This window comes from Papaver somniferum, unplaced genomic scaffold (assembly GCF_003573695.1).
Source record: "Papaver somniferum cultivar HN1 unplaced genomic scaffold, ASM357369v1 unplaced-scaffold_19, whole genome shotgun sequence".
Lineage (NCBI taxonomy): Eukaryota > Viridiplantae > Streptophyta > Magnoliopsida > Ranunculales > Papaveraceae > Papaver > Papaver somniferum.
Genome location: NW_020628818.1, coordinates 10,861,471 through 10,880,613, shown reverse-complemented (window position 1 = coordinate 10,880,613; position 19,143 = coordinate 10,861,471). Strand labels below are relative to the sequence as shown.

At 36.0% G+C, this 19,143-nt stretch overlaps 4 protein-coding genes across 4 annotated transcripts; 1 reads left to right on the top strand and 3 right to left on the bottom strand.

Annotated features, from left to right (window-relative positions):
* The first annotated feature begins 4,771 nt into the window (after positions 1-4,771).
* LOC113338646 lies at positions 4,772-6,188 on the top strand. The gene is made up of 2 exons (XM_026584025.1): positions 4,772-5,247; positions 5,392-6,188. The coding sequence occupies exons 1-2, from the start codon at positions 4,987-4,989 to the stop codon at positions 5,815-5,817; spliced, it is 687 nt and encodes a 228-aa protein (XP_026439810.1). The 5' UTR covers positions 4,772-4,986; the 3' UTR covers positions 5,818-6,188.
* A 7,852-nt stretch (positions 6,189-14,040) lies between these two features.
* LOC113338514 (zinc finger MYM-type protein 1-like) lies at positions 14,041-15,953 on the bottom strand. The gene has a single exon (XM_026583921.1). It carries the CDS (start codon positions 15,951-15,953, stop codon positions 15,207-15,209), a length of 747 nt encoding a protein of 248 aa, XP_026439706.1. The 3' UTR covers positions 14,041-15,206.
* LOC113338513 lies at positions 14,055-18,259 on the bottom strand. Its single transcript, XM_026583920.1, has 3 exons — positions 18,106-18,259; positions 16,419-17,683; positions 14,055-16,334 (listed from the first exon to the last, which is right to left on the bottom strand). The coding sequence occupies exons 2-3, from the start codon at positions 16,825-16,827 to the stop codon at positions 15,985-15,987; spliced, it is 759 nt and encodes a 252-aa protein (XP_026439705.1). The 5' UTR covers positions 16,828-17,683; positions 18,106-18,259; the 3' UTR covers positions 14,055-15,984.
* LOC113338512 (zinc finger MYM-type protein 5-like) lies at positions 16,890-17,621 on the bottom strand. Its single transcript, XM_026583919.1, has one exon. The coding sequence runs from the start codon at positions 17,619-17,621 to the stop codon at positions 16,890-16,892; it is 732 nt and encodes a 243-aa protein (XP_026439704.1).
* Positions 18,260-19,143: the final 884 nt, after the last annotated feature.

Below are 19,143 nucleotides of genomic sequence, written 5' to 3'. Positions count from 1 at the left end.
CTCATTTCTAAGCACCCCTTTAAGACGAATTTGGATCCCGGAAGTGAAGCTATGTCCCTAGTGTTTGCTGGGCTGTGTTGCTTTTGGCAATACTATTTTCTCAAGCACTGTTTCCAATTATGATGCTCTTTTTACTTGATGTATTTATAATTTTGTTTATATTTTTGCTATGTCTTGTAATCTTTGTACATTTTTTCTTTAATAAAATCTAAGCATAATATTGGCTTGTTAATGTTGGTGTTTGTGAGATATGTAAACAAAGACCAATCTAAGCAAGGTTGTTAATCACGGTAACATTGCTAAAGGCTTGTCTCTTGCTTGGGTTGTTTGTGTTGTAGCTCTTGAGCTTGTTTTATTTACACATGTTAGACGCCTTAACATATTATTATTCTTTGCCGATTAAAAAAAAGGTTATTAATCATGAGATCAAATTTTACAAGGATTATTGAATCCACATAAAATAAAATGATAGAGTATCTCTGTAACTATGAATAAAGTATCCATATAGACCAAGTGTTACAAAGCGTGTTTGTGGATTGGTAAGATTTTATGCGTTTAGAGCAACTGCAATGGACGAGTAAGCCCAAATTTTCAGTCGAGTGGGCTGGTGTAGTGGGACGGACCATCGATCAAAATTTGATCAAAGAGTAAAATCCAGACCAAATTTGATCTGCGATCAGGACCAAATCCAAATATAGTCGGGCGTTGATATAATCTCCGCTACACATCGGGCGTTGATATAATCTCCGCCATTCATCGGGCGTTGATATAATGTACGCATGAAACGGGGCGTTGATATAATGTACACCTGAAACGGGGCGTTGATATAATGTACGCCCGATGGGGCGTTAATATAATGTACGCATGAAACGGGGCGTTGATATACTTAACGCCCCACTTTCACAAATTTTCAAAACTTACATGGGGCGGGCTTTATACCTCCGCCCCATTTTTTTTTTTTTTTTCTGAAGCGTATACTATACCAACGCCCCACTCGCGCGTTATCTTTACCAACGCCCCATTCGGGCGTTATCTTTACCAACGCCTGATCCCAGGCGTAATGTTTATCAACGCGCGACCAAATATACTCTTTTCCCACTACGCCACATGACGGACTAAACCCAAATTTGGTCTTTTTTTTTAGTCTTTGATCTTTAGTTATACTCGCATCACTGTGGACGCTCTAAGAGAACAGAGAGTATCTCCCCAAAAAAGTGACAACTGTTTATCAATCATGTACCCCAAAAATTTTATTGTCCATCATACGATGAAGTAATAGTTTCGGAAAAAACACTCTCACAAATTCCTTAAAACCCGTAAACACAGGGATTATGAACCTTTTTGAAAATGATAAATCTTACACCCAAAAAAGCCTTGAGGCTCGAAAAACCCGTATGTACTACCTGATGGATAGGCATGTATATATATGGATAACGATATATTGATATGGCCTGGCTGAGGAGGCTGCCTCTCTTCACGTGGCTTAACAATGGTTTAGGTGCTTGTGGGAAAAATTAGAAAGCCAAACAAACTTTTAAAGGGCCGTTGTTTCTTTAATCATTTAATAATCGAAGGCCACTTATATACTACTTGTGTTTGTTTGGATTGTAGACACACACTACCCGTATGAAGTTAGTTTAACAGAAAAAAATAAAAATAAAAAATCTCTTTCTAGTTACACAAAATTGGTTAAAAGACCAAAATCAACAATTCTTGGGTGAAATGGACAGTTAGATTTTGATACTGTTTAAATGGACAAAAATGTAAAAATAGGCAAGATGTAACCAGTTTCATCGTGCCCATTTTCAAATATTTTTTCTTATTTTTAATTTACACATATGTATCCAGTTTCATTCTTGCTATTTTTTAAATTTAAGCTAGGAATTTCATCCTTACTATTTTTTTTGCCATTTCACCCAAACTATTTTTTACTCGTCCATTTGAACCGTGATTTAAAAATATTTGGACAAATGAACCATTTTCCGTTCTAGTTATGAGCCCTAAATTGAACTTTGCACTATAAATAAAAAAAATAAAATAAAATAAAAAGTGGTTTGAAGGGATTTGGCGCAACAGACATGCAATGTTGGATGTAATGAGAATGAAAACGTCATTGCTGATGGAACTTAAAAAATGACATGAAGAAAAAGAAATGCAAGAAGCACGTTGGGCAATTGCATGTTCATCTAAACTTTCACCTTTCTTTTTTGATAGCCAGCAACAATCTAAGTGCACATCTATATATAGCATGCCGCATGCGCACTATTGAGTGACTGAGTGGCTCTCAGTGTAGAAGGTACAAAGAAAGTTAGGTGATCAACCATTCCATTAGTTGAAACAAACTTATGATTTCAATTCAATTCTTTTCTTTCTAGAAGTACAGGCGTTACAAAATTATGGTTACAATTCAATTCAATTCTTTTCATTCTAGAACAGTTGGAACAAAATTATGGTTTCAATTCAATACAGTACAGTACAATTCTTTTCATTCTGACAAGGTTGACTTTTCAAAGATTTTTTAGTCCTCACTGACCAAACTTCCCACTGAAAGTTCCTATCTATTTTTTTATTATTCACTAATCATGCAGTGGGATGTTAATAAAATCAGGATAATTACGTAAAAAAAACTTCTTCTCTCCTCTCCATCCTAGGAGAATTTTTTTTTATAACTTCTTCTTCTTGCTCAGATTTAGTCTTTTTGGGCTAGATTTGAGCACGAATTTTCTGTTTTTCATGAATAAAAGTAGTGTAATTTGTAGGTTTAGGTTTTGTTTTGTTGTTTTTGGTGTCTATGGACACATTTCTTCGATATTTGGGCGATATTCTCTTCGTCTTTAGGACGATTTTCTCTTCGCTCTAATAGCGATTCTCTCAAATCTCCATAGTGTTTCTCGGCTTGATATTCTCGATTCATCAAGAACATCAATGATTCTGCTCGGATTCGCTTTGGATTCATCTTCAACAAGAGGGGTTTAGGGCATCCGGATTCGTTTGGAACTACAAGATTTTGGACAAATTACTCTATTTATTTGGAGCATCTCTTTTTGAAGAAGATAATTATTTCAAATGGTCGGAGTTGGTTCCGGTTCACACCATCATTCGTCAATACTACTGGTACAAAAATTCGAAATCTTTGCGGTACATGGCTCTTTCTCTTCGCGATGTATTTGCAATTGGTGTCACCATTTGTATTTGAGTTTTGATTATCTTGTATTTTGGTATTTTTGATAATCTTGTAAGCAATCATGTAATTACTATTTTAGTTTGAATTAATGAATTGAAATGTGTTTTCCAAAAAAAAAAAAAAAACAACAGGATAACTTGTACGAGTGGATGTTGAATTTATAAGTCCGGACTCCGGAGTAACATTTGCCAAAAAAACACAGTTGACCTCCTACACAGGCACCCAACTCTGGGTCAAAAAGACCCGAAGGCCACGACAACTGAAATAATATACCAAACTCCAAAACTAAATGGATGCTAGGGCTATTTATTGGAGTACCAAAATCCACAAAATACAAAATATTATTTACCACGGATTGGTACATTTAGAAGTAAATTGGTAGCTCGATTCGTATGTATTTTTTCTTTTTGTTGTGTTCAATGCATTGGTCTATGCATGGTGCATAAATTGACAATACCTTTTTTGCAACCGGACTTTGTAAAGGTGACTAGCGGATGCAGACAGTTGGTGTTGAAGTCCAACCCATGCAAATGCTATTGAGTGTGAACGCTCATTTGCGTGTAATACAGAAATTTCACCATCTCTCGTTATCAAACAGACCCAATTGCAAGGTCAGCTTTAAATCCATAGTAATCAAGGAACGAAAAACGTGAATTTTATTAGCTTTAAAAAATTACTACTTTCGAAAGAAATTGTAAATTAACTCCTCAACCGAAGATTAAGATAAGACTAATCATACTACTACTAAAGTGCTTTAGATAATTTTCTTCCTCTTATCGATTCAGTTGTTTATATTTGATAATACGAGGGATCGAAAAGGATCTCAGCAGGGAAACGGAAAGCTATCTAAAGGATATGTACTCAAAAAAAGAAGCTCAAAAAAGAAAAGAAAAATATCTAAGCAAATTTGTTATTGCCCAAAGATCTTTTTTCATCAACATGACACCTCTCCCCTGTAAAGTTCCAACCCTTTTTACTGGAACCTATCTAGGTGCTGGCTATACCCTCACTTTTTGATGGATTCACCTACCTCAGTTAACTATTTTTTTTAGAAAACGATTTGATAACTCCCATCATCAACACCTTTATGTTTTAATACTCTCTTTTCGGGTACAATTTGCATGCCAATGTGATTTTTCTCGACCGGCACATAAAGTAGCCTTCGCAGGGTAACAACACCATGCATCCTTTAACAGGGTTGCACATATTGCACCCTTTTTGTGAAAATAATATCCTCGTCTTATCCAAGATGAGGTAGTAAAGGCAGAACTGGGCAGCGAGGCCAAACAAAGCCTCAGAATCAGTGTCAATCGTACAAAATGCTCACTCATATGAGCCTCATATTTTTTCAACATATATTCGAAAAAGAATGAATGGTAAATAGAGCCAAAAGAAAACTCTGTAATGGTAGTGTCATAAGGATTCTAGATGAACAGCGACTTGAGAAGATGCTAGTTTTACATCTCGTCATTTTCCCATAATAGAAAAAGTAGGCACTGTTGTCATACCTGACTTGTTCAAGAATTTCCTAATAATCCCAAACAAGTTGAAGGGCACTGATAAATACAGTACAGGGCCGGATATTACTATAGGTTGCCCTCGAGAACCTCGTGGGTTCACTCCTCTATGTATTTTGCCAAGCAGTATACTTACACTTACATCCATTCATTACCCTAGGCTAGCTTATCTCTCTCTATATATATACACAAAATCTCATCTCCTAACATCTCAACTCAATCTCTACCTAGCTATTATCCCTCCTCTATAGAAAACATATTGAAAGGAAGAAAGAAAGCAAGAAAATGAAAGACCAGAAGAATAATACTGTAGTCTCGTCGAGCTCACCGTCCTCGTCCACCACCACAACAACAGCTAGAACAAACAATCCACAACCCATCAGTAACCTTGTAGTAAGAGCAGGAACGATAAGGAAGAATAACGATAGGAATGGCCTTCAACAAATCCTTCAGAATAATCTTTTTCTTCAACGTCGAATTAAAGAATACATTCTTTTCTCCAAGCTCAAATCTATGGTGCCTCCTCCTCAAGCCTTTCAAGAAAAGGTATGTTACATATTTCTACCACTAGTATGTTGTTGCTTATGCTATTCATATTGGATAAGAACAAAATGTTCTCATTTCATATTAGTTTGCTTTCTAGTGGTACGTATAACTTAAAACTGATCATTGCCTAATATATATGTACAGATATCAGGAAGGCATGAAGAAGCAACAGAACTGGATATGGAGCTTCGTGAGATCCCATCAGCTGAGAGGGATTCTGATGAAGAAACAAAGACTGATGATGATGATGAAGATGATTTAGGAAATACTTCAATTGACTACGACAGTGATTACGAGAAAGATGGAGATGAAGTTAAATCATTTGTGCCATCGATCAAGATAAGTAAAATAGAAGACTTGATACTTATCAATACTACCGTTCTCAAGAAGGTTGCATTAACTTCATTTCTATTCAGAATTCTTGAAGAAGAAAACCTCGATATAGTGTTTGAGAATCAATATAGAACTGAATCAGTAGTTGCTCATACTATTCAAGTAAGGGTTCAACCAGAATACAACATTCAAGTATTGGAGAACAGGCTCCGGATGTGGGCAGGAGGATTATTATGAGCTTATGGATAAACTTTTCGCCATCAGCCCATCACGTGTAAATGGACCTTCAATCCATAATTCAATTGGTTCGTTAGTAGATTAGTTTATTACTTAAATTAGGTAGTTGTTTTCGTTTGGTGTTGCCAGTTGTTTATAAATTGCTTGCATTATAAAACCTCGATATAGTGTTTGAGAATCAATATAGAACTGAATCCAAAGTTGCTCATACTATTCAAGTAAGAATTCAACCAGAATACAACATTCAAGTATTGGAGAACAGACTCCGGATTTGGGCAGGGGGATTATTATGAACTCAAAGATCAACCATTCACCATCATGTGTAAATGGCCTTCCAATACATAATTGCTAAAATTCAATTGGTTCGTTAATAGATTGGTTTATATTACTTAAGTTAGTTTTTGTTGTTGTTTAGTCTTGTCACTTCTGTTTGAAATATGCCAAACTATTGTTTGTATTCTTTGACACCATGTCTCGGGTAATTGCCACGAGACCAAAATCTTCTGATTATCCGGAACCTGCATTACTCCCTTCGTCCCATTGTAACCACAAATTTATTTGGTAATCCAAAATCTATATCATGACTGTCCGATACAAGTTGTTGGTAATCCAAAATCTATATCATGACTGTCCGATAGAAGTTGCTCTATTGAAAGGGAGAAAGAAGGCGCAATTGAGCATAACAATCATCAGGTAGAAAACAAGTCAAAGATGAAATGCCCTTACCTAATTGCCATCTTTAGCCGAGAGTAAAATAGACTTGAGTCTAACTTTTCTTACTTTTAGATTAGTGAAGAGTTGGTGGTAGTTGTTGAGGGAATACGCGTAGTAGACTCCACTTGTAAAGTTGCAAGGTCAACCTTAAACCCGGTGTATAATCAAGGTGTCATAAACGCAACCAAGGAACATTTTATCTCATAAAAAGTGATTATTTTTACTGCATTAAGATAACACTGCTATGCTTCATTGAGTCATTTGGATGAAGTTAGTTTAACAAAAAAAAAAAAAAAAATGAAAAATCCGTCGATTATCTATCATCCGTCGACTTGAACTAAGTTGTGTTTGTTTGGATTATAGATAGATTCACTCTACTTGGATGAGGTTAGTTTAACAAAAAGAATCTCTTTCTAGTGATGAGCCTTATACTGAACTTTGCACTGAAAATAAAAATAAAAGAAAATAAGAAGTGGTTTGAAGGAATTTGGGGTAACAGACATGCACTGTTGGATGTATTGAGAACGAAAACGTCATTGTTGATGAAACCCTAAAAAATGATATGAAGAAAAAGGAATGCAAGAATCACGTTGGGCAATTGCATGTTCATCTAGCAATCTAAATGCATGTCCATCCATAGCATTGCATGAGCACTATGAGTGACTGAGTGGCTCTCAATCTAGAAGGCACAAAGAAAGTTAGGTGATCAACCATTCCATCAGTTGAAACAAACTTATGGTTTCAATTCAATACAGTACAATTCCTTTCGTTCTAACAAGGTTGCTTTTGGCTTTGATTTTTCGAAGATTTTCTAGTTCTTCCGTTGTCCAAACCTCCCATTGAAAGTTCCAACTATTTTGTTAATATTCATTAACTATGGAATGCGATGTTAACAAAATATGGATATATTTTGACCAAATTATAGTAGTATGTAATTTGTTTAGTTAAAGAAGTTCACAAAGTATGGATATCCACCCATGCAAATGCTAACTTGTTTGACCAAATTATTCGGTGTGAACGCTCATTTGCGTGTAGTCCACAAGTTTAACCATCTTTCATTATCAAATTAGACCCAGATGTAATCAAATAATGATACTCGGAATAGTGGGACGGAGGTAATATTTTTTTGGACGTGACAACAAGTTATGAACCTGGAATTAGGATACAGGGGGCTTAAATTTTTGGTTCTTGCTGATTCATTTTCCTCCATAAAGTGAGTTCATAATTATATTCTTGGACGGTTTAATCATCTCATGATCTAATTCTACCATTTTCTTCTAGTTTTTCTGTTCATTTGTCTTTCCCATCTGTTGATGGATTGTTCTCTATAATACTTCAAGTTTTTTTTCTAGTTTTTGTGCTAAGATTTCTTTAGTTTTTTTCTTTTTGTTTAGCTTTTTAGTCTTTAGTTTAATATTATCGTTTTGGTGTCTCTGATTAGTTTCATGGATTACTAATTCTTTTTCTGCAGGATCTCTTGTTTTATCATCGAAAACATCCAGTATGGATCCTCTTGGTTCTATATGCTCCTTCTACTAACTTTATTGTTACAATCTATTATAGTATTATCGGTTTCGACAGCAGTTTTGTAATCCATCAATCTCAAGATGGTCTTCAACAGTATGTTACAGTACTCAAATCAACCTAATTATGTGTATGATCGTGTGGGTTCTAGTAATCATGTTCAGTTCAACTCGGTTCGGCCGATCCACCATTATCAAGCTCAAAATTTGAATTTTGAATTTTCCAACTTACCTCTTTTCACGACGAGGAGAAAACTCATTCAAATTAGATGTCTTCCGTCTTTCACGCAGTTGACCATGCAACCGGTTAAGGAAAGATATTATACTAAGTCCATGTCTGTTTTTCTATTATTCTCCATTGATAACAGTAAGATATGCAGTTATAATAAAAATATATCTATTTTTTTAAGTATTAAAAGAGAACCATCAGTTGAGGCAAAACTCTATTCTTTTTTCTCGAAGAACCTGATTATATATTCTAAAAAAATGACGTCTTCATCCAATAACCAAATTTCAGCCATCACCAACAAGATGTAGAATTCCACAATTCGTGATCTTTGTGCTAGACAAATGAGAAGAACCCTGGGGTCTAAGCAAACTATTGTCGCTGAAGCTTCAGATGAATGGAAAAAATACTTTGATCGAGAAATTCTTCTCAAAAGATCCTATAGATACTGAAGTTGTGAGGAAAGCTACAATCACATTATGGAAAAGGTATAAAGTGAAAGAAGTCCGAGGTATTGATAGGAATATCTTTCGCTTCAAGTTTCATGCATAAGATACAATGAGAGTTGTTCTAAAAAAAGGTTCCTGGAATGTTCTTAAATGTCTTCTTAATCTTAAAATTTATGATTCCTCTATCAGTGTGAACGACCAGAAGTTTACTCATCAAGAGTGGAATGTACAGTTCCAACATCTTATTTTAGAACATCACTCTCCTACGGTGGTAAATGATGCAGTTAATGAACTTGGAGAAAATATTTGGTTAGATCCAGAAAATTGTAGACCAGGAGTAGGAAGTCCAATCACAGCTAGGATCAAGATTTACTTATCGAAACCACTTCATAGAGGGGGATGGTGGAATACTGCTGCAGGAGGTGTTTCTTGGGTTCGCTACCACTGGGAAAGACAATCCCATACCTTATGCAAAGACTGTTTTGTGTCTGATCATAATGATGAAGAGTGTGAGAATGTTGCTGAGGATCTAAGAATTCGGTGATATACTAGTGAGGAATACATTGCTTATATACATGAATTTTCCAAAGCTTACGGTGTTAACATAATTGAAGACTTAGATCTATTGGTGCAGAAAACATGCGAGGCTAGTCAGAAGCAGTTAACTGAAAAAGCCTCTGATGAGATAGATGAGGGAAGGAAACTGAAAAGATCTAGGAATAATGATCTTCATGAGGTTGAGAAAGAAGATGGTGAATATGCTGAACAATTACAGAACCAAAATGAGAATGCTGAGAAAGGACCGTCTACAAATGAGACTGTTGAGATGGAACATGATTTGATTGAAGAAGGAGCCTTGACCGAGAAGGAGTATCTTCACGATAATGAGGAGATCCCTGCTGCCATGGTATCAATTATTTCTCATTCTATTACTTCTCCTTTTTTCAACTTGCAATTTTACATTCTTATTTATTCTTATTCCCTTTTTCTTCTTAATAGAAATGTGTTACTTAATTTCCCTAGCATGAAGGTTTTAAGTTGGAATTGTCAGGGATTTCTAGGTAAAGATACTAGAGATCATTTGTAGCATCTTAGTAAGTTACACTCCCCTGATATAATATTTTTATCCGAAACCAAAATAAATGATGGTAGAATCCTTAAATTATCTAGTTTTCTAGGATTCCCTAATAATCTTTATGTTCCTTCTATTGGTTTAGCTGGTGGCCTTTTTCTTCTTTGGAAAGATGGTTTCTCTCTTGATAGAGTTGGTTCATCTGATAAAACAATTCATGTTATTGTTTCAAACGACCCCAGTAAAGGAGAATGGTTTCTCTCTTGTGTTTATGGTACTTCCTATAAAAAGGAACAACCAGAGCAATGGTCTTATATTCTAGACCTTAATAAGTCTGTTAAAATCCCTTGGGTTCTCATTGGAGATCTAAATATTACCTTGTCTTCTCATGATAAAAATATTCAGACTCCTAGTTCTACACCTAAAGAAGTTTTAGATGCTATCAATAAATCAGGTCTTTATGATCTTAGATTTAGTGGAAATCCTTTTACTTGGTCTAGTAACAAGCATGAAAATAGTCAATATAAATCTAGGATTGATAGGGTTTTAATTCATAATGATTGGATCCTATCTTACCATGATGCTTTACTTACACATTTATCCCAAAGAGGTTCGGATCATTTTCCCATACTATTAGATTTATATTAATCAAATAGAGGATCTGGTAGGAATTGGAAATTCTGGGAACATTGGCTTCAAAATAATCAGTGTAATGAGGAAATTAAAAAGGCTTGGTCTGCTTGTTATCATAGTTCTAATGCTTTTGTATTCTCTAATAAGTTATCTAACACTAGAAATATTTTGTCTAAATGGATCAAAGCTAATTTTGGTGATATTGAAGGTAGAATTATAAATTTACAGTCGAATATTACTCAACTGCATGCTTCAGATAATAATGGGAGTAATACTAATGAAGTTATCAATCTTGAGAAGGAGATCAATGCGCTTAATGATATTCCTGCAAGCTCTAACAGACAAAAAGCTAAGGATTATTACTTCAATGACATGGATAAAAACTCTAAATATTTCCATATTAAAACTAATAGAATAAGGTCTTCAAATCGGATTGATGAACTTCTTTCTCCAGATGGTACATGGTGCTCTGACAAAGCTTCTCTAGAGGAACTTCTTCGTAATCATTTTCGCAAGATTATGTCTACATCCTCTCCAAATGACAGTTATTATTTCTTGGAGCATACTCCTTCTCTTATTAAGGCTGCTGACAATCAAGAGTTAGAGGCAATACCTACAAATGAGGAAATTTATAAAGCCCTAATGACAATGGATCCTTGGACAAGTCCATGCCCAGATGATTTCCCACCCGGATTCTATCAAACACAATGGAAAACTGTCAAAGATGACGTGTGTAATACGGTGAAGTCCTTCTTTCATTCAGGTTTTATTCTCAAGGAACTTAACAACACAAGAATTTCTCTTATTCCCAAGATAAAATACCCAAGTAAACCAGAGGATTTCAGACCAATTTCATTATGAAATACATATCTATAAGATCATATCCAAAGTTATCTCTCTTAGAATGAAGAAACATATCGCAAAAATAATCTCACCAATGCAAGCTGCTTATGTCCCAAGAAGATTAACTTCTGAGAATGTGTGTCTAGTTCAAGAGATTGTTCAAGCTATGAAGAGGAAGGAAGGCAAAAGTGGTCACTTATCTCTTAAGATGGATATGTCGAAAGCTTTCAACAGACTCGAGTGGAGTTTTCTGAGTGATGTCTTAAAACAGTTTGGTTTTGGAGACAAGTTCTGTCAGCTCATCCATCAATGTGTTAGCACAACACAGATTGAAGTGCTTCTAAATGGCATTCCAAAAAAATCCTTTAATCCAACCAGGGGAATTCGTCAAGGAGATCCACTACCTCCATATTTATTCATCTTGGCTATGGAGTCTTTTTCGAGAGTTCTTGCTCATTGTGAAAGAACTAAATAATTCACAGGTATGAAAATCCCAAGAGCACCTAAGATTAATCATCTTCTTTTTGCGGATGATTGTATTCTGTTTTGTAAGGTTACATTGGATCAAACTAACAAACTTCTTCAAGTTATTGAAGAGTTCAGTGCTTGTTCAGGCCAATTGATAAACTTCAATAAGTCTGCGGTTTATTTCTCATCCAATATGGAGCCTGCTGTTCGTCAAGATTTCAGTGGCATTCTTCAGGTACGGGAGCTGAACCTAAAAGAAGAGCAATAATTGGGTCTGCCATTTTTCGTTGGAAGAAATAGAAGAGTGTCTTTTGCAGTTCTGCACGAGAAGATGGATCGACGTTTTTCAAACTGGAATGCTAGTAACATGTCTGAGGCTTTCCGATCTGTAATGATTAAAGACGTCTCCAACACCATTCCAATCCATCATATGCATAGTTTTAAACTCCCAGAAGTTACCATTAATAAAATGATCTCTAATCAGCAAGCTTTCTGGAGAACAAAAAAACCAATAAAGGAAGGAAAATCGTCACCTGGAGAGGGGGTCTTGGCTTTAATGACATGCAAATATTCAATAGAGTCTTGTTGGTTAAGTCAGCTTGGAAAATATGTTCGGATAAATCTTCTATTATGGCTAAATCCCTACACGCGAAGTACTATCCTGATGGGAACCTTTCAGATTTGAAGAAGAAATCAAACACAACCTGGTCTTGGAGCAGTATCAGTTCAGAACTCCCATTTATTCAGAAAAATAGCTGTTGGAATTTAGGTAATGGTAAATCAGTTCTCATATGGTCGCAACGATGGATTCCAGACTTCAAGATCCACCTCAGCCAAGACAAGGGTGTACAACGGCTCAACAATATACCTATGTGCATCAACTATTCATGTCAGACTATGCAGTCTGGAATATTGAGCTGCTCAGGGAATTATTCAACCCTGAGATTTTGGTTCTTATTGTGCGTATCCCTATTCACCCATTTCAGACAGACAGGTTAATATGACTATTGGAGAAAAATGGGAATTTTTCAGTTAAATCTTGCTATCAGAAGATGTATGATGAAATCTCGCATTTTCAACCTGTGGATGGCAGAATGAGGAGAATCTATACTAGACTGTGGAAACTGCCTATCTTACCAAGGATTCGTCAATTTTTGTGGAAAGCCATCTCTGCACTTCTCTCCACTAAAGATGTTCTGGGTACTTTTATTGTTGGTGATGATATCTCTTTCCCCATGTGAAATCTCCAAGCAGAAACGACTGCTCATCTTATCATGCATTGTAACTATTCAAGAGCGGTGTGGTTTGTTGTCTCAGGTTGGACTTCAAATAACGGAGGCTCATTGTCTGAGTGGATTGGAGAATGGTTTGATAGCTTACATAGTGGAGTCATTAATGAGAAAGAATTAGTGAAGAGATCCATAATTGCGTGGAACATATAGATAGAAAGATGCAACAAGCTGGTGTTTCGACACAGTGACACAAGCATTGATACAATCATCCAAAAGTGCAAGATTTTAATTAAAGAACAATCAAGCAGGATTGTCAATATCTCCCATATCTCTCATAAAGTGAACGCTTAGAATGTCCATTGGATTCCACCTACTATAAATTACATTACTTTAAATTGTGATGGTTCTTTTGATTCAAATAATCATACATGAGGCATTGGTCTAATCATAAGAAATTTTGCAGGTGCACAACAGGCAGCAGGGTGCATCTACTTGAACGAAGTCAGAAGTGCAGAACAGGCTGAATGCATGGGTTTGTGGAAAGCTATGAAATGGGCTAAAGAATTGAAGCTTGATGATAGGCTCGAAAACCTACAATAAATATAACTGCAAGTGCACAATGTCTAACTAGTAGAACAATGGCAAATACAGATCGTTCCCACGAGGAATGTAAAATACTACTACTAACTAATATCAAAAGTAACAAATCAAATTCAATATTTTAGAATGTTTATGGAATAATGAAAGCAAAATAATAAAAACGTAACCGAGGATGCTAAGGTGTTAAGGTTCCGAGAATCCGTTATAGGTAAATTATTGTATTCAATCACAAAGGGTGTTGACACGAAAGATATTTCATTTAACGATTGTCGACAAGATTTATCAAAAAAATTGTTTGTTCTCAACTTAAAATAGAATTCTTAAGCACTAGATATACATGGCATAAATAGTCAAATGAAATTCATAAAACGATTATTGCTAAGGTTCAATGAGTCTTTCCACTGATCTAACTATGGACTATACATGGCATAGAACATGAAAAATCTAGCTAGAAAGTAAGTCATTGATAGAGAAACAAAACCATAATCATTAAGCTCATATTATAGAAAATCCTTGTTTCAAAAACACAAATAAATCAGTCTACAAGTTCATCCTTTCACCCTAACATGGATTAGCCAGCCATGACTTTCTTAAAAGCCATGAATCAATAGAAATAAAAATCCTAGCTAATCGAAACAAAAAATGAAAAAGAACTTTCAACCCTAATCGGCTGTGTCTCCGCAGCTCCCCCTTTTCGTTCTTCTCAATCTAAATATATGTGGAGCCGTGAAGATGTGCGAGTGAGACCCAGCCGTTAAATGCCCAATAAGCCAAGTCCAATACCCAAACTGAATTCTACATCCAGGCCATTCCAAAGTCCGGCTAATGCCTGTTTCTGATCATCCAACTCCTAACTCCATCAGTAACAATCAGTTCAATCATGTGCCCTGAACTTACACAACTCGATTAACATCATTACAATCACCACCTGACGATGGAATTCCAGCCACTCGATCTCAAACCACAACATACTGGTGTCCGTTCTTCTCCTCGATCATCGGCTAACATACAAACCCTTCTCTATCTTTGATGTACCAGTTCGTTGCTTCAGCCATAAAATATTCTCCATCACGACTTCACCAGTAGCACTCATTCATTCTCATATTCAACTCCATTCGATATAACAGCCAACTCACTTCTCAACTCAGGTCACGGCCTAAACTTCTTCTCTTCATCTTCTCATTGGCTATCCTCCGCCAGCCTAACTTAGCTGCTACACTTCATTCCTCTCCCTTGCTAGTTCGAAACTGGTAGAAATACGAGAAGAACCAGCGGCTGCAATTTCACAGCTTATCCACAGACTTCCTTCCTAGACCAAACACAAAACCAGCTCAACCAAATTCAGGCGATTAGCGAACTCCGGCCGCATAAAACAGCTCATCTCCTTTCCGAATCCTACTCCTTCCAAAGTTAGACCACCAGCTGCAATTATTATCTCCCTGTACGTCTGAAATATCACCCATACAGCCAGGGACGTACCAAAGGTTTTAGAGGCCCTAGGCGAACTTACTTAAATGGGGGCCTATATAAGCAAAATAACAAGAATTCTAGCAATTTGAGATAGCATTACACTGTCAAGCGATACTGCAACAAAAATGAGGCTAAAACCATAAAGCAAGTACATTTATCTCATGATAAAAACTGATCTTCAAATATACTATCAAAATCAATATTATCTAACATCTCAATCTCAATAGACAACATTGCTAACCCATTCAACCTTTCTTGTGACATCGTCGACCGAAGATAATTTTTGATTAAATTCAACTTCGAAAAACTTCGTTCAGCCGAGGCGACTGTAACTGGAATTGTCAATAAGATTCTGTATGCAATAAACGCATTCGGGTAGCAACCTTCCATATCCTTTAAGAAATTCAATACATCAATTGCTTTACCGGTTTCGGCTGGCAGATAACTTTTTAAAACTTTGAATTCCGCATATAAGTCATGCCCATTAATGTCGGAACTCATACCATGCTTTAGATGATTTTCAAGATTGATACAAGAATCCAATAAGATATCATCATCAAGAGAACGCAACTGATCAACATTATATAAGAATCCAAAAATTTCCGCGAACTCTTGAAATTGTTCAAATCTACTAGTGAGTGAAGATATAGCTTGATCTAATATGTAATTGAAATAGTTAACTTCAAAGGAATCTTTACCTGATGGTGGTGCTTCTTCGGATGCACTTTCATCATCAAAATGTCTTGTTCTTTTAATTATGCGTTTTTCTGGAAAATGAGGTTCAATCCCCATTGTTGCAGCGACCGCTGTAGCTTCAATCAACGAATTCTCAAATACAGTCTTTCTATAATTGTCAATGAAAGAAACAAGATCTTTAAATCTCTTCACGGCAGTATCGAGATGCATATCCTTATTTTGAAGCAACTTACTAACTGAATTAACCACAAGCAGTAGATGGTGCCAAACAACCATCCCAAGTATAAATTTTCAAAATTTTCAACTTACTAAGAGCCTCAATATGGCTTTCCCATCGCGTATCTGACAATGCTTTAACTGTGAGACCACCAACCTTATCTTGATACACTTGCCAACGCTTAGTAGATGCTGAAAAAAACTTATACAAATGTTGCACAATCTTAAAAAATGTTACTGCTTTAGGACATGATTTAGCCATATCCAAAATCAAAAGATTGAGACTATGACAAGCACATGGCATGTAAAATGCTCTAGGATTTACCTCAAGTAACCTGTTTTGCACCCCCTGGTTCTTTCCACTCATATTGGATCAATTATCATATCCCTGTCCTCTAATATCATCGATATTAAGATTAAGCTTGAGCAAAAAAGATTTAAGTTCTTCAAAAAGTCATTCTCCCGTCGTCTCTACACACCTTATAACAACAGACATTTGTTCTTCACGACTTTTGTCCGAAGTACAATCAAGTATCACAGAAAAGTATTTGGCTTCTTGAATTTTTTTAACAATTTTATCCCTCACATGACGTGCCAACAATGAAATCAATTCATTTTGGATTTTCGGTCCTAGATAATGGTGATGAATTTCATGATCTTTGACACACCTAAGATGTTCTTGCATTACCAAATCAAATTCAGCAATCATTTCAATAAAGCTCAAAAAACTACCCTTATGTGCTTCTCCAATTTTGTCGACATCTCCACGGAAAGCCAAATTATTCTTGGCAAGAGTTTTAACAAGGGACACTATTCTTATCAAGACTTGCTTCCAATAATCCTTCTCTTTCTTGATCTGTTCCTGCATCTCCTTGTCTATGGTTACCTTCTTCTGCAATCTTTTTTCCAATTCAACCCACTTATTAAGATTTATAATATGTCTTGAAGAAGTTTCATGGCGCTAAGTTTAGCACTAACGTTCTTCCAATCCTTAGAACCTTTTGTATCTAACTGAAACTTTTTTCCATCTTGTTTAAATAACTTGCAGCAAAAACAAAAAACTCTATCCACGATACTTGAATACACTAGCCATTTCCTGTCCCAACTTTCCCCATTCTCCATCTTTCGTATGTAGTGATCATGATTGAAGCATCTGTTATATTTATCAAGAGGAAACCAAAAATTCTTATCTATTTCTCTTATTGGACCTTTCTTTACCAAGATATCTCTCACACTTGGGCTAATATTGGTACCCCAATTTCCCGGATCATAAATATTCACTGGTCCATGTTCTTTATGTTCAACTTCATCTTGCACAATCTCATTTGTATCAGATAATGATAATTCTTCCCCACTTGGATCTTCTTCTCGCTGGACATCATGTGTATTTGGTGGTGACATTTCTTGCCCCATTGCTTCTTCATTTTGACCATGTGCATTTTCATCATTCTCCAACAAAAAATCACCATTTTCTTCCATCTCATTAACCATATTTTCCCATTCTTCATCACTGTCATTCATTGGTTCTTCATGGATGTTATTATTTGAAACCAAATATTTATTCATTGATCCTCGTAGAGAATTCTTAAGTTTTTCAGCTCTTGCCTTTGCCTTTTTTTTAGAAGCACCACTCTTGCATCTTGTTCTTCTAAATGGACCCATGATTGGAATCAATGTTTGATCACTTCAAGTTCAAGCATCAAAAGATACAAAACCTGTTGATCCTGTTCATAAACATGCAAATTTGTCCATGTCAGTGAACTAGGAATTGAAAATTTGGAATTTAACAATCACCATTTGACAATAATAGTAACTCAACATAATCTAATTCAAAAGAATAAAAATAAATTTGATCCAGTAAACCTTAAATTGAATATATTACTAATAAATCAAAAAAAAACCCATTTTAAATTGAATCAATCGTTCCTCTAAATTCCAAAATCATGAGCAAACCAGTAAACCTTAAATTGAATAAATTACTAAATAAGAAATCAAAACAAAACAAAATAAATACCAATTTAAATTGAATCAATCGTTCCCTAAACTCCAAAATCATGAGCACTCTTTATATGCAATAACTAATGAATTGTCAAATTAAGAAGTAGAAAAAAGAAAAATAATAAGACTTTAGATTGATGGAACTTACTTGATTTCAATAGTTTAATCTTCAACTTCTTTTTTCATTAGAGATCGGTCGGAGGAGGGAAACCCTAGAACTACCGTAAAGAGAGATAAGAGTAAAGGAAGTTCAAGTTGCTGTAGACTTTTAGTCAAAACCGATCCCCAAAGCTTAACTTTTAAGAAGTAGAAAAAATAAAAAAGAAAAAAGGAATATCGGCGGAAATTCTAATCACTGCCGATAGAAAATAAAAAAAGAGCAACCAATAATTTTCCAAGAAATTTAAACCATACATATAGCAACAAACGTATAATTTGGGGCCCCCCAAATAGGCCCTTGCCTAGCTGGCCTATATCCAGGGACGGCCCTGATACAGCAGCCGTTTCTGTCTGTTGAAAACTCGTCACCTTAAATACGAAGACTCCATATTTGGGTGAAACCCATTACTGCCAGCAGCACCAATATTTGTTCTTCTCGCTGGACTTCTGAATCTCGTCACCCATGGATGCATCAGATCAATCACACAAGCCCATACAAAACCTGCAATCATCCTTCATTCGATCAAATAGCCCATACAACTCCAGTAGCTTCAGTTAGAGTGGATGTTCGAGCCCATCTCCACTGATTCAACAGCTTCATGCAAAATCCATCTTCCATTCTCCTGTTCATAGACATGACTATTGCAGCAAACCTAGCTTGTTCACTCATGTACAACATACCCCAGTTCATCACAACCGCAGTCATTTCCCTTCACTGGCAAAACCATCTCTCTTCTTATTGTTCTCAAGCTCAGGCCCTCAGGCCACTGCACCGGTTGAACTTGCATCACCAGCTCCACTTCTTTCTCAGATCACTGACAGTATCATCAGCTCATGGTACGAGCTAGCCATCAGCTTATATTCCCTGGCCACTTCAGTTCGAACTTCGAATGATATAAGAAGAAAATGCTCAACGTACTCCCTGTACACACATACTCCACCAGCCCATGTGTCACTCAAATAGATTAGAGAGTACTAGCCCTTAGGTGCGCAACATGCACTATATGCTCTCATGGTTCACACGTAT

What these genes read in the sequence shown, in the direction of transcription:
- LOC113338514 (XM_026583921.1), bottom strand. Translation starts at nt 15,953, where the DNA reads ATGCATCTCGATACTGCCGTGAAGAGATTTAAAGATCTTGTTTCTTTC.
- LOC113338512 (XM_026583919.1), bottom strand. Translation starts at nt 17,621, where the DNA reads ATGGGTCCATTTAGAAGAACAAGATGCAAGAGTGGTGCTTCTAAAAAA.
- LOC113338646 (XM_026584025.1), top strand. Translation starts at nt 4,987, where the DNA reads ATGAAAGACCAGAAGAATAATACTGTAGTCTCGTCGAGCTCACCGTCC. An exon ending in CTCAAGCCTTTCAAGAAAAG is followed by an intron (nt 5,248 to 5,391) that starts GTATGTTACATA and finishes ATATATGTACAG; the next exon opens with ATATCAGGAAGGCATGAAGA.
- LOC113338513 (XM_026583920.1), bottom strand. Translation starts at nt 16,827, where the DNA reads ATGCAGGAACAGATCAAGAAAGAGAAGGATTATTGGAAGCAAGTCTTG. An exon ending in GTGTGTAGAGACGACGGGAG is followed by an intron (nt 16,335 to 16,418) that starts AATGACTTTTTG and finishes GATATGATAATT; the next exon opens with GATCCAATATGAGTGGAAAG.